The sequence below is a fragment of the Sinocyclocheilus rhinocerous genome, unplaced genomic scaffold (genome assembly GCF_001515625.1).
Source record: "Sinocyclocheilus rhinocerous isolate Xijiao unplaced genomic scaffold, SAMN03320098_v1.1 scaffold872, whole genome shotgun sequence".
Taxonomy (NCBI): domain Eukaryota; kingdom Metazoa; phylum Chordata; class Actinopteri; order Cypriniformes; family Cyprinidae; genus Sinocyclocheilus; species Sinocyclocheilus rhinocerous.
This window is the reverse complement of record NW_015639510.1, coordinates 387,800-401,602: the sequence shown is the minus strand read 5'-3', so window position 1 is coordinate 401,602 and position 13,803 is coordinate 387,800. Positions and strand designations below refer to the sequence as shown.

At 34.5% G+C, this 13,803-nt stretch overlaps 2 protein-coding genes and 3 non-coding genes across 6 annotated transcripts in view; 2 read left to right on the top strand and 3 right to left on the bottom strand.

Annotated features, from left to right (window-relative positions):
- Positions 1-402: 402 nt before the first annotated feature.
- Positions 403-6,407, bottom strand: pdcd2l (programmed cell death 2-like). Of its 2 annotated transcripts, XM_016566956.1 has the most exons (7): positions 6,346-6,407; positions 6,088-6,247; positions 4,360-4,523; positions 3,833-4,234; positions 3,596-3,709; positions 866-1,023; positions 403-559 (listed from the first exon to the last, which is right to left on the bottom strand). In XM_016566956.1, the coding sequence occupies exons 2-7, from the start codon at positions 6,190-6,192 to the stop codon at positions 429-431; spliced, it is 1,074 nt and encodes a 357-aa protein (XP_016422442.1). In that variant the 5' UTR covers positions 6,193-6,247; positions 6,346-6,407; the 3' UTR covers positions 403-428. The 2 variants fall into 2 exon arrangements, with proteins under 2 accessions (XP_016422442.1, XP_016422444.1); XM_016566958.1 differs by lacking the exons at positions 6,088-6,247; positions 6,346-6,407 and adding an exon at positions 5,305-5,333.
- trnar-acg (transfer RNA arginine (anticodon ACG)) lies at positions 5,584-5,656 on the bottom strand. The gene has a single exon. It is a non-coding gene; the product is annotated as a tRNA-Arg (tRNA).
- Positions 6,408-6,545: 138 nt separating the features above from the next.
- Positions 6,546-6,618, top strand: trnar-acg (transfer RNA arginine (anticodon ACG)). Its single transcript has one exon. It is a non-coding gene; the product is annotated as a tRNA-Arg (tRNA).
- Positions 6,619-7,642: 1,024 nt separating this feature from the next.
- On the bottom strand, positions 7,643-7,715 carry trnar-acg (transfer RNA arginine (anticodon ACG)). The gene has a single exon. It is a non-coding gene; the product is annotated as a tRNA-Arg (tRNA).
- A 1,645-nt stretch (positions 7,716-9,360) lies between these two features.
- ces2b (carboxylesterase 2b) overlaps positions 9,361-13,803 on the top strand; it is a 23,815-nt gene continuing 19,372 nt past the window's right edge. Inside the window, exon 1 of the mRNA XM_016566953.1 lies at positions 9,361-9,526. Within this exon, the coding sequence (XP_016422439.1) occupies positions 9,439-9,526 (88 nt within the window). The 5' untranslated portion in view covers positions 9,361-9,438. The remainder of the gene's footprint in view (positions 9,527-13,803) is intronic.

The following is a 13,803-nucleotide window of genomic DNA, read 5'->3' as shown; positions in this document are numbered from 1 at the left end:
AAACTTAAAGGAAAAGTTCACTCAAAACTTAAAATTAGCTTGAAATGTACTCACCCTCAGAGCATCCAAGATGTTTCTTACAAACATGCAGTTTTTGGCTTCACAAGACATTAACTGATGGACTGGAGTGGTGTGGATTACTTGTGGATTATTGTGATGTTTTTATCAGCTGTTTGGACTCTCATTCTGACGGCACCCATTCACTGCAGAGCATCCATTGCTGAACAAGTGAAGTAATGCTACATTTCTCAGATGAAGAAACAAACTCATCTACATCTTGGATGAGGGTGAGTACATTTTCATCTAATTAAAATGGTTATACTCCTTTAGATAATAAATAAAACATTATATTAAATAATAACTAGTATTACATAAATAACAAAATGAAGTTGTACTGAAAAAATGTTCTTTATTGTTGATAAATTATATCATTTGAAGAGCTTTTGGTCTGGGTCGGGCTGGACAACAAGAAATTCTTCCACTGGAACTGTTGATCCAGATTCCCAACAGCTGTTTCTGCAAGTGTACACAAGAACTGTTCCGAACTCCAGCGAAATGTCTGAGAAAACAAAACAAATAGTTTACTATTAACATTAAAATAAATATAATAAGTAAGATATAATGTAGTCAGCCTTTCATTATCACAAAATATATCCTGACACGATGCAGGATCAGAGGGTTATTTTGAGATAATTATTAATAATTGTACATTGCACAATATTTTACAACTGCTTACCATAATAAATCAGTAAATGGAGATGAAATATTGCTTTGAGTTCCAATTCTTCCCACATTTTTATGTGGAAATATATTTGTAATAAATAAATAATTGGTATGACGTATATTTTAGAACATCTGTACTTACCTGAATTTGTGTCCGCACTACTGAGCAAACTGACCAATGCTGGCATGAGCTGAAATTCGAAAACTCTCGGGCTGCCGCAGTGAGCGCAGCACGGCACCGTCTGACTAACACTGGAAGGAGGCTCTGTTATAAATAGAGGTGATCCAGCCCAACTGTATCTATAAGGTGAGAGGTAACACATTAGATTAAAACATGAGTAAATAATGAAATGATTGGGTGAATAATACAACAAACGGTTTATGATGGCTATGTTTCGGGATGGACTTTCCAGCTTACTTTTTTGTAAAAATCATACATTACATCATACAAATTCATATGAAATCACCACCTCGCACCTCGTGTTTGACAGCTGCACTTGCGTCTGACACTGATCATTTAAAAAACGCATCTCTAGACCTTGCGTCATTTTTCAATCCAGTGCCCTGCATCTGGCGTTTTTAAATGCAAACAAGTGTTCTGTGTAAATGGCCCCTTTTAATAGTCCAGGGCTCCAGAAAAAAATGATGATGCTCCCAATGTGTTTTTTTTTTTGCTCATTCATGATTTTTAATCTCATGAACTGAACGTACAGTAATGGTTCCTGATTCATTAAAGGGTTAGTTCACCCAAAAATGTAAATTCTGTCATTAATTACTCACCCTCATGTCGTTCCAAATCCGTAAGACCTTCGTTCATCTTCGGAACACAAGTTAAGATATTTTTGATGAATTCTGAGAGCTGTCTGACCCTGCCATAGACAGCAATGTAATTACCCCGATCACGGTCCAGAAACGTAGATCGGTAAAAGAATCCATGTGACATCAGTGGTTCAACCGTAATTTTATGAAGCTATGAGATTCACGATCAAGGTCCAGAAACGTAGATCGGTAAAAGAATCCATGTGACATCAGGGGTTCAACCGTAAGTTTATCAAGCTACGAGAATACTTTTTGTACGCAAAGAAAACAAAAATAACGACTTTATTCAACAATTTGTCTCCTCTGCATCACCCTATAGCACCATTTTGGAGAGTATCCACTGAACGTAAACAGCGTATGCTATTCTGTGTCAGCTGCGTCACGCGGATATGTTGTTTTCGTTAAAATCAAAACGTAAACAACGTGGAAAACGTATCCGCGTGACGCAGCTGACACAGAACATCATACACTGTTTACGTTCAGTGGATACTCTCCAAAATGGCACCAGGGAGACAAATTGTTGAATAAAGTCGTTATTTTTGTTTTCTTTGCACACAAAAAGTATTCTCGTAGCTTGATAAACTTACGGTTGAACCACTGATGTCACATTGATTATTTTACCGATCTACGTTTCTGGACCTTGATCGGGGTAATTACATTGCTGTCTATGGCAGGGTCAGACAGCTCTCAGAATTCATCAAAAATATCTTAACTTGTGTTCCGAAGATGAACGAAGGTCTTACGGATTTAGAACGACATGAGGGTGAGTAATTAATGACAGAATTTTCATTTTTGGGTGAACTATCCCTTTAAGAATCAAACATACAGTAAATGATAAATTACTGACGATTCATTAAAGGAGTCTGTGAACTGTGGAAGTGATTACTTAACAGAGGTAGTTTGATTCATAAAGCTGACTCATAAATTACTTTTTTGAATGGTTTTGTGAATCTTTTAACCGACTCCTTTAAAGGAACAGTTCGTAAGAGTCATTTGTTGGCGAATCAGACAACTCAGCTTGTGTTGAGTTCATTGCTGCAGTAGTAAACACTGGTGTTATTTAGTATCACTGATATACTATTGTGTTTTTGTTATTATTTTAAATTAGGTTTTTATATATTGTTTTGATTTTAATTTTAAAGTTTTTGCAATTTTTTTATTGTGTGGTTTTGTCATTTCTACTACTTTTTTATTTTTTTTAAAGGGTTAGTTCACCCAAAAACCTTCGTTCATCTTCGGAACACAAATTAAGATATTTTTGATGAAATGTGAGAGCTCTCAGACCCTGCATAGACAGCAATGCAACTGAAATGTTCCCAGGTCCAGAAACGTAGTAAGGAGATCTGTAAAATAATCCATGTGACATCAGTGGCTCAACTTCAGTTTATCAAGCTACGAGAATACTTTTTGAGCGCAAAGAAAACAAAAATAACATAATTTATTCAACAATTCTTTTCCCCCCCGAGTTACGTCTTCCGCCATTTTAGAGTATCACAACACATACACACGCTTTCCCCTAAGCATAAACAACGCTGATTACGCAGATTACGTTTATGTGCGTGCTTTCTCCCCCGAACGTAAACAACGCTGATTATGTCGATTACGCTCTTGGGTACTCTCCAAAATGGCGGAAGACGCAACTCGGGGGAGAAGAATTGTTGAATAAATTATGTTATTTTTGTTTTCTTTGCGCTCAAAAAGTTTTCTCGTAGCTTCGCAAAATTGAAGTTGAGCCACTGATGTCACATGGACTGTTTTATCGATGTCCTTACTACGTTTCTGGGTCTGGGAACATTTCAGTTGCGTTGCTGTCTATAGTGTCAGAGAGCTCTCAGATTTCATCAAAAATATCTTAATTTGTGTTCTGAAGATGAACGAAGGTATCACGGGTTTGAAACGACATGAGGGTGAGTACTTAATGACAGAATTGTCATTTTGGGGTGAACTATCCCTTTAAATGTTGATCTGGCAACTAGCTAGAATACATTAAAAAAATTAAACACACAAAGCTTTCCCGATTGGATTTTTAAATAGTTGTTGCAAATTCAATCACCGTAACACTTGTTCAGGACAAAAAGAGATTTTCTTCATGAAACTGGTGAACACTTCATCTCCATGTTTGGCCGTGGCCTTCTCATATTGCTCCTGAGCTTCCCCACTTTCACAACTGAAAAAAGTATAGAAACTGAGGTGTTAGATGTCTAATAGACATTTACACAATACATTCATCCATACAACATAGCATCCTTCAGAGATTCACTGTAGTCTCTGTAGTAGAATCCATCCTCACCTCTGAATCTCCCTGACAATCACTCCCTCCCTCTCCTCATACGCTCTAAGCAGTTCGTTTTCATGATCCGTATCATGAAATCCATCCAAGTCTGTTTCCTCCATAACGCTTATGTAGAACGGCTGGAAAACAGGCACATCGGTGGGTTGGAGGGCACTTTGATGATCTCCATCAATGCACAGGTCCTGAAGCCTGCTGCTGACATAATTTCCTTCACCTGTACTGTCATTTGGCATTTGTACGCTGCTTTCTGCCACTTGCTCTTCATCGTCCATCCCCCAGTCATCAGCTTCATCACACCAGTCTGTTCTGGACATTGCAGATTCTGTACATGCTGTGGTGTTGTTGTTTTGTCTTGATTTGATGCCATCATCCAAGCACTGCGAGCGCAGGACAATCCAGCTAGGTGTATATATACAGGAGACATGGTCAGATTGTCCGAAAATGAAAGGTTTTAAGGAATAGATATGGAAGCGGAACACAATTGATATATGAATAATGCATTAATCTAAAATGACAAGCTGTACCTCTCTGATTTGCCATAGCACTGTGGGTTGGTGCAGGCGAATACATTGATGGTTCTGTGGTAACGAGACGCCGCAAGAGGGCAGTAGATCTGCACCACTTGGGACAGGCCTCTCTGACACAGAGCACATGTGGGGTACTGGAGAGTGATTACTGGAAGCAGGTCCTGTAATGATGAAAATTCTATAAATTCTAAAAATACATAAAAATAAAAAAAAAAGTATAAAATGATATTTGTAATGCCTTTCTCATACTCAAAATGCTACAACATGGTTCATAATACAAAATAAAAATACAGTGTATAATAACAATAGACAATAATACAGATTAAAAACGTTACATGTATGTATGTATATATATATATATTTGCATAGATTTTAAATACTCTTTAAAACTATAAAACATTATTTTACTACATTAAATTTTTTTTGTCTGTCAATGTGCTTCTCTGAACATGTGGTGATTAAAACTGCCAATTATTAAATTGTTTTGACCTTAATAGGCTTAAAATGTGCATTCTTTGTCAAGTCGACAGTGGTCTATATTCAATAGACAATCACAAATTATCTGTGTTTGATGTAAAACATTTTAACAGTAATGTTATACACCTGTAAGATTGGTTTAAATTATTACAAATGACATTCAGGTAAATTAAATACATATATTGTTATATATATATAAATATAAATACATATATATGTCTGTTTAGCTAATAGGATATAATTTAGTATAATACGTAAAGCCTCCAGGTTTAAACATCTTCCCTTGACAAAACCATACAGATATAATTACCATAAATTATTTTATATAATTTATTTTAGATGCTGTGCACAAATATTTTATTAAATGCACATTCTGCACTACTTTCGCATATTTAGAAATATATGATATCTAGTTTCATTCCTAAGTCTACACATAAGAAAAATATTCTAAAAACTATTGATTACCTTAGCCATGTATTGTATTCACAAAATGAAAATAGCACAGAATGCTTTGTATTATGTTGCAATTCGATGTTATATATTTCAATAAAATGTATTGAGAAATGCACAAACTATAACTTTTTTTAATTGATTAACTGATACTTGTTTATATATCGATTTTATATTTATATTATGTATTTCCTTCTTGTCCTCATGCAAGTTTGAGAAAAAAAAATTGACTCGCGAGCAAATTATTAACCTGAATAATGGAACAAATCAAACTAACTCAAAATTCAAAAGAACCGAGCCAGCCAGGAGTCGAACCTAGAATCTTCTGATCCGTAGTCAGACGCGTTATCCATTGCGCCACTGGCCCATTGGTTTCATGTGAACATACGGGGACTCTGACTATAGCGATTATAGTATTTAGAAATACATATACAGATATTTCATTACAACAGTGCAAAATTTTCAAATAACATCATTGTACAATACATCATAAATAAATTTAAGTAGTTTGTAATAACAGAGATTAATCTTACATGTGCGAGTTAGTATGTTTAGCCCCCAAGTTAGCCAACTGGCTAGCGATAGCCTACTTTTAAACACTTTTAGAAATCTAATATTTTAATGTTCACTTAGGCAAACACACAAATCTGATTAAATCAGCGTACTTGTCAAAAACATTGTCTACATGAGGAATGTTATTAACTACAATAAAATGAAGTAGCTGTCAAGCTAGCTTACTTTAGTTTGCATGACACAAACCCTGAGTAACGTTAGATGTTCAAATTACGTTTGCTTTACCGGCCTATCTCCAGTTTTGTTCGTGCAATAAGATGTGTTTTTCTTCTGGTCAATAACTCCATCACATATTCCTATGAGGACTGTCTCGTGTATTGATGTTGCCATGGTTAATAAGCAGAAATCTTCAGTCCATGCGATTCTCTGAACATGTGGAGACTGAAGTTGACACGCGTTACTGAATCGTTTTGATCTTAATAGTCTTAAAAGGTATTTTATCCAGTCGATACTGGTTTACAATTTATATTAATCCAGGAATGATAAGCGTTAAATGTAAAATAGTTCCGAAATATTGTGTATGTAAGCTTGATTTAAATTATTACAAACAACATTTGATTCTGATAAATGAACTTCATGCAGTTTTTACAACATGTAAATATGAATGTTATATATGTATTTAATGTTATATGTTATATGAATTTATATGTTAAATACAAATGTTCTTAGTTGATTCACGCATCGGGCCAGTGGCGCAATGGATAACGCGTCTGACTACGGATCAGAAGATTCCAGGTTCGACTCCTGGCTGGCTCGGTTCTTTTGAACTTTGATTCGTTAGCCTACATTTTGCGGCCGCTGATAGAGTCAGGCACGAATACTCGTACAAATATGCATGTTAATATTCACATTAATTTAGTATCATGTAAAATTAGACTTTAGAACTCGTGTGAACTGGTTTATTGTCGATTCGCGTTATCTCTAAGGAAAAAACGTCCTAAAATCCTTCGCTAAACTGACCGTTTAACAAACTTCACTAAAGAAAGAGCTAAAAGGTGACTCAAAACATTAAGTTTTAACTTTAATTTTGAGTGCAAGTCTACTGCCCTCTCGCGGCGTCTCCTTGCAACTGATTCAAATCAGAAAGTTATAAAATCATGTCTAATGCCTCTGTTACATAGAAAACCCCCTTTGCTGTAATAAGCTGCACTATCACTGCCTGCATAAAGTTATCAAAACGTATTAATATGATAAACTTAATCTTAAACATAAAATATAACCTTTTGGATTGGCTGAGGTAAATAAGTAGTTTTACGGACGTGCCGCGAGGGGGCAGTGCTTCACTGTCCTGCACAAAATAAAAGAGACTTTCCAGCAAAGTACGTTATAAAAGCGTTTTATTTGCTAAATTCACAATGTAAACATTGCATATTTGCGAATAATTATCAGAAACTGCTTCTGAAAGGATTTCAGTGGGTTTGGGTCACTATAAGCCATATAAATGTTCTCTATTACTGTTTTTGTAGGTGTTTTTTTCTACCTATTACATTTGGTGTTGGTTTAAAATCATATTTTTGTCTTTATCCAAAAGCTATGAGGTTTTTCATTGTGTTGAAGATAAACAAAACAGTGGCGAAACGTATTTAAACAAAAAGGAACCATTAAGTCAAATTCTAACGATTGTTTTTATGACATCCTGCGGTGACATATATTAATTTGAGCTTTCACATACACTCTTTGGGCGTGTCCTGCATCCATTCACTAAAGTGTTTGTCGGAGTATCGAGTTTCTAATGAGTAACATTACCGAAATGAACTCGAGAATCAAAGTTCAAAAGAACCGAGCCAGCCAGGAGTCGAACCTGGAATCTTCTGATCCGTAGTCAGACGCGTTATCCATTGCGCCACTGGCCCGATGCGTCGAGCGCGTATACACTCAGCACTATACACTATACCTTTGAAAGGAACACATTCATTCTTGAACCTGAACCGCAGCGAGTGAAGCTAAGCATCGCTAAGTTAACTAGCCCTTTGGAACTATACTGTTCTGTTTCTAGGTCGACATGTGTATATGTGAACTGTAGGTCCATGTAAGGTAAATATCAAAATCCTCGTCGCGTCGTCATTATGAATAGGCACTAGGGTAAAGGGCTGAATTACTCTATGACAGCCACAATTTGATAAAGTTCTTTGTGTTGCCAGATTGAAAGAAACCACACCAATAAATCATTTTGCGACTACATTACAACTTGCCTAATATGGATCCCCTTTATTTTCTGCCAATTTTTGGTATATCGGTGCTTTTCAGCCTTGTTGATTCCAAGGGCCTCTTTTTTTTGCACACAACAAAGGCAATGCTACTTTAAAATATATTCAAATTTACATTAAAAAGGTTTTATTAGTTTACATGACTTTCCCAGGTCAGACTTTTTAATAATCTCGAGGGCACATTGGAAGTTTGCTGAGGCACTCTATAGTTTGGTTGACCTCCCGCGTAATTGCAGATGTATGCATTTTTTCATTATTAATTATACAAATGATACAAAAACAATAATTACTAATAAAATAATATTAATAATAATTAGCAATATAATTTGGTCTATTTAACATTTCTAAAAACAGACAAAATGTTACACATTTATTTACATTTAGTCATTTAGCAGACACTTTAACAGAAATTCATGTCCATATGATTCTATTAAACCATTAAAAAATGTATAAAATAGTTTCAGACGCATATATTACACACAGACACATAAATTAAAACAAAATAAATGTAAAAAAAAAAAAAAACTATAAAATGTATTAAATAGTTTTGGATGAAGTAGAAAATGTACATTCTAATTAATTAAACAGATATAAAGTATTGCATCGCATAAATCAATAGATATAAAAGAAATACAAATTATAAAATGATTAGAATAAAAAAATATATAAAACATTTTAGATGATGTATAGCCTGTATAGCATATGTAAATAAAATTAAAATAATTAAATATAAAATATAAAAAGTATTAAAATGTATAAAATAGTTTTAGATTAAGTATAGCATGTATAGTATATATAGATGAAAATTTAAATAGTTTTAGATGGAGTTTTAGATGGAGTAGCATGGATATATAAATTAAAATAAAATACATTCAGTAAATATAAAACATGATAAACTAATTTGTATAAAAATTATAAAACAGTTTCATATGACGTAGGCCTATATTAATTAAAGTAAATCTAAATTTATTAAATTTAAAACAAAAAAAGGATAAAATAATTACAAACATGAAACATAATTTGATGTCAATGAAACCAAATAAAAAAGCTCAAAAAGCTGAAGATCTGAAAAGCTGAAGTATTCGATTTTAATTTTGGGAAAAGTGGGGTTGCTTGGTTTTCTGGGGCCCTTGTTCAATTTATTTATTGAAATCGCGTTCCACGTTTCAATTAAACGTTCCACGTCGACAACCTAACCTTGACCAAAGTTAACTGAATCATTTTAAACCGGGATTTAATGAATCTGGCAACCACAGTCCCCATAGCAAAGTTCAAAGTGTGTCTAGATTACGCAGTTGTGTTAATGAGAGTGAGCTGAACGCTTGTGAACGCTTGTGAACGCTCATTCTGCTGTGGGACTGAACACGGCATGGCGATGAGAGGCTCTGTCGTGCTTTCACTCTGCGTCCTGGTCCTGGTCCAGTTGAGTCTACAAAACTCAGTGAAGGCAGAGGATGGTAAGTCACGTTAATGTCTCGTTAGGAGCGCGTTTACTTGCACAACAGTAGCTACGCCAACTGTCAAAAACAGCTTTCTTATGAACGCAAGAAAAAGGGCATTTACTCGAGCGTTGAAGCAATTGTTTTTGCGTTTTAACATGAACAGATATGCGCACTTCGGCGAAGCTGTCAGAACGCAACGCAGGTAAATTAATCTACTAAACGGTAATGGGGCGAAAGTGCACGTAGGTGTGTCTAGTGGGTTTTGCTTAAAAACACCGTTAAAGGCGTGTATATGATACATAATCGGTTAAGCTTGATCAATGTCTTTATATATAGGCTATGCATATGTAAAATAGGCTATAATGCATGCATAAAAATGTAAACAAATTAAATAAAAATAAAAAAATATATATAGAACATTATAAAATAGTTTCAGATGGAGTACAGCATGTAAAATATATATAATTTTAAATTAGTGCTGTCAAACGGTTAATCGCGATTAATCGCATCCAAAAAAGTTTTTGTTTACATAATATGTGTGTGTGCTGTGTGTGTATATATATATATATATATATACACACACAGCACAAACACATGCATGTATATATTTAAGAAAATATGTTTATATATTAAATATAGTTATATTTATACAAGTAACGCGAGTTACGTAATCAGATTACTTTTTTCAAGTAACTAGTAAAGTAACACATTACTTTTTAATTTACAAGAGAATATCTGAGTTACTTTTTCAAATAAGTAACGCAAGTTACTTTTTTTTCCAATTTATTGATTGACAGCTCTCCTGTCCCCACTCACAAAAAAAAAAACACACACAGATTCAGTATTCCTCAAAATGAATAAAAATAATGCAACTCAGAATATGACGCAAACCTGCAATAATTAAATGTTAAACAACACAAATATCCGTTATGTATTTAATCCCATTCTATTAACCAATGTCGTTGCTTCTGACGTTCGATGATCCAGTTCAACCAAACTAATAAGCAAAAATTACTCTAGAGAAACTAACAATTGTGCTTTGTTTTTTTATTGCTGAAGAGTGTTTCTTCTGCGGCTGGGAACTAATGCAATGCGAAATGATCAATCAGACGGAACAAGACGACATACTAAAACCTGCAACACTGAATTGAAACATGACTAACATGCAGGATAAAACTACATGTGACTCTGGAGGAACAACAGTTTTTTTCTGTAAATTTCATACAGTATGAAATATTCCACACAGTTCAGAAAGTCGACTGTGTCACACAACATCACACCTGCATGTCTGCACTAATGCTGGAAAATGCAGACGTTTGAGAATGGTTTTGTAAGCCTGTAGTTTAAATTTACAACAAAATATCAGAGGTACTATTTCAAATAAGTAATGCAAGTTACTTTTTTAAATTTTTTTATTGATTGACAGCTCTCCTGTCCCCATGTTGAGAGAAATCAGAAGATGTTACTGTAGTTATAAAATAAATATGAATATGCATTAATTCATCTCACTCAAAAAAAACAACAACACAGATTCAGTATTCCTCAAAATGAATAAAAATAATGCAACTCGGAATATGACGCAAACCTGCAATAATTAAATGTTAAACAACACAAATATGCTTTATGTATTTAATCCCATTCTATTAACCAATGTCTTTGCTTCTGACCTTCGATGATCCAGTTCAACCGTACTAATAATCACAAATTACTCTAGACAAACATTTGTGTCTTTTTTTATTGCTGAAGTGTTTTGAAATTTGGATGTAAATTTACTTTCCCTTCAACCTGATGCTTATTCATTTCACTTTTGGTGTGAAAAGGGTTTTATATTTGCCAAAAATATAACTTTTTTATTTTAAAAACAAACAAGCAAGCCCTGTCCAGATTTTAAAAGTAACGCAAAAGTAACGTAACGCATTACTTTCCATAAAAAGTAACTAAGTAACGTAATTAGTTACTTTTTTATGGAGTAACGCAATATTGTAATGCATTACTTTTAAAAGTAACTTTCCCCAACACTGGTTATGACATAGTTTAAAATTGTGGACAAAATATGTATAGCACATGTAAATAAAAATAAAATTAAATACATATTAAATTAATAGAATATACTAAATAATTAATATAAATATGTAAAATAGTGGAAGATAAAGTATAGCAGATAGAACATATTAAATATATTAAAATAAAACATATGAAATATAAAATGAATAGAAATTATAAAATTATATACTGCTGTGATTCGTCCGTAGGTAATCACAGCGTGCTGATATACAGCCATATCGCACGACTACGAGTGTGATATTGAATTTATACAACAGTTTGATGGCACAAGTGTGTAAATACATAAGAAACAACAAAGCAGTGTCTTTAAAAGCCCTCTTTTGTGCAGAACTACTTCCTTCCGCCACGGATTCAAATCTCAAACTGCGTCCCAAATGACGCACTATATACTATGCACTTATACACTATGTACTTATGTACTATGTACTCAACCATGTAGTGTATGAATTTTATAAGGTTATTTTATAAGGTTACTTTTTGAGTCTGTAATTAAAGCTGCGACAGTTGAGTGCATGAAGTGTCCAACATTCCACACTTCGTTTTTAATTTTTTAATTTTTGGTTATTTAAGTGCATTATCCAGGTATTTAAAGTGCACTTTTTCTTTTTGGAATTTTCAGTGTGAACACACTACTCACACTACAAAACATCATAGAATAGTGCATAAGTACGCGATTTGGGATGCACCTTCTGTTTGACAGTTAACAGCTGAGCCCAAGCCTCCATTACTAATTCGAAAACATCACTTTAGAACTAGTAACGAATGAACGTTGAGTTGCTTCATTAAAAGCTTATTGTTTTACTGTTTTTAAAGCTCACTGTATTATGTAGTGTAAAGTATTATGAGAGAGACGGACAGAGTGAGTGTGATTACCTGCATCTGATACAGCATTTATTCTTCAGATCAATCTCATATTCACAATAAAACATTAGTTTGAATGTCCGCCGAGGAAAGCGATATCTTTGTCGTACTATCCTTTCATCTGTTAAGAGTGATTTCCAATGACAGCGCTGCTCAGTGCATTTGTTGGCTGCATCTTACAAGCTGTTGAAAGTAAAAATAACTTCCTTGTTTACAACAGTGTTTCAGTCTCTTACAATATAGAAGTCTTTACTGCTGACTCGTTAAAAACAGTCTCTTGTCGCCATCTAATGGCGGAACAATGTCACTGAAATCACCATCATGAACACACACACTGTTTTCCAATACTGAACACTATTATTATAGTGCCCAGGCGTGGCTCGTCTATATGGGCCTCACCAAAATATTAATCCAAAACATAGACCTCTATATAAACTGAATCAATAATAAATTGTAAATGTGTTCAGCATTCTACAACAAATATTTTTCGGATTTTCTAGACTATTTTAAGTGGTAAAGTAAGCAGTATATATTAAAATCCCACACATGGCTTTAGCAGGCATGTATGATACTAAGCGGGGCAGATGGTGCCCGAGACCTCCCGAGCTCAACAGCGCCCCACAATTTTGCAACGTAAATCTGTGGTGAAAAGGGGAACTGCAGCGTGCTCTAATTGAGAGCCATTGGGGCAGATTTGAGACTGCCCCGCTTATTTTCACATTACCTTACGTGAACCTCGCTCCACCAAGACGATATCAATCCGCTTCAGCTATGTGTCTGCATCAGGTCAGTAACTAGCTGCCATGTTTTTTTTTTTTCTATGTTGAGTAGTGAATCAAATTAACAAAGTAGACTATACGTTAAATCCTTTATGGCCGAACACCACAAGCACGCGTCGGAAATGTAACGTCCCTTTCCATAATCGCGAGCTTCTGCTTTCAACATAAATGTAAAGACAGTACATAATGTCCTTAGTTAAGCCTTCTCTTTTAGATAGAATAACTCCTTTTGTGGGAGACTTTGAGCTTTGTAACTCTGCAGATCTTATACATGCACAAATAGCTACATAACACACTAAAGAATAGGAAAAATAGAAATCGCATCATATGACCCCTTTAAATGTGCTCACACGAATAGCCTTTATATGGTTCTGTTTTGTTTATTCTGAGAATAGACGTATGATCTTCTTTCCTCACCCGAATTGCTCCACAACTTGTAACATTCTAAATCAACATTTGGAGGTGATAAATACTAAGGCAATTATTATACAGCATTTTATGCGTGTAATATTACTTCGAGCCTGTCAATCAACATTAGCGCACCACCCACAGGATAACGTAAGGACATCTCTGCCAAAATTTTGTCCC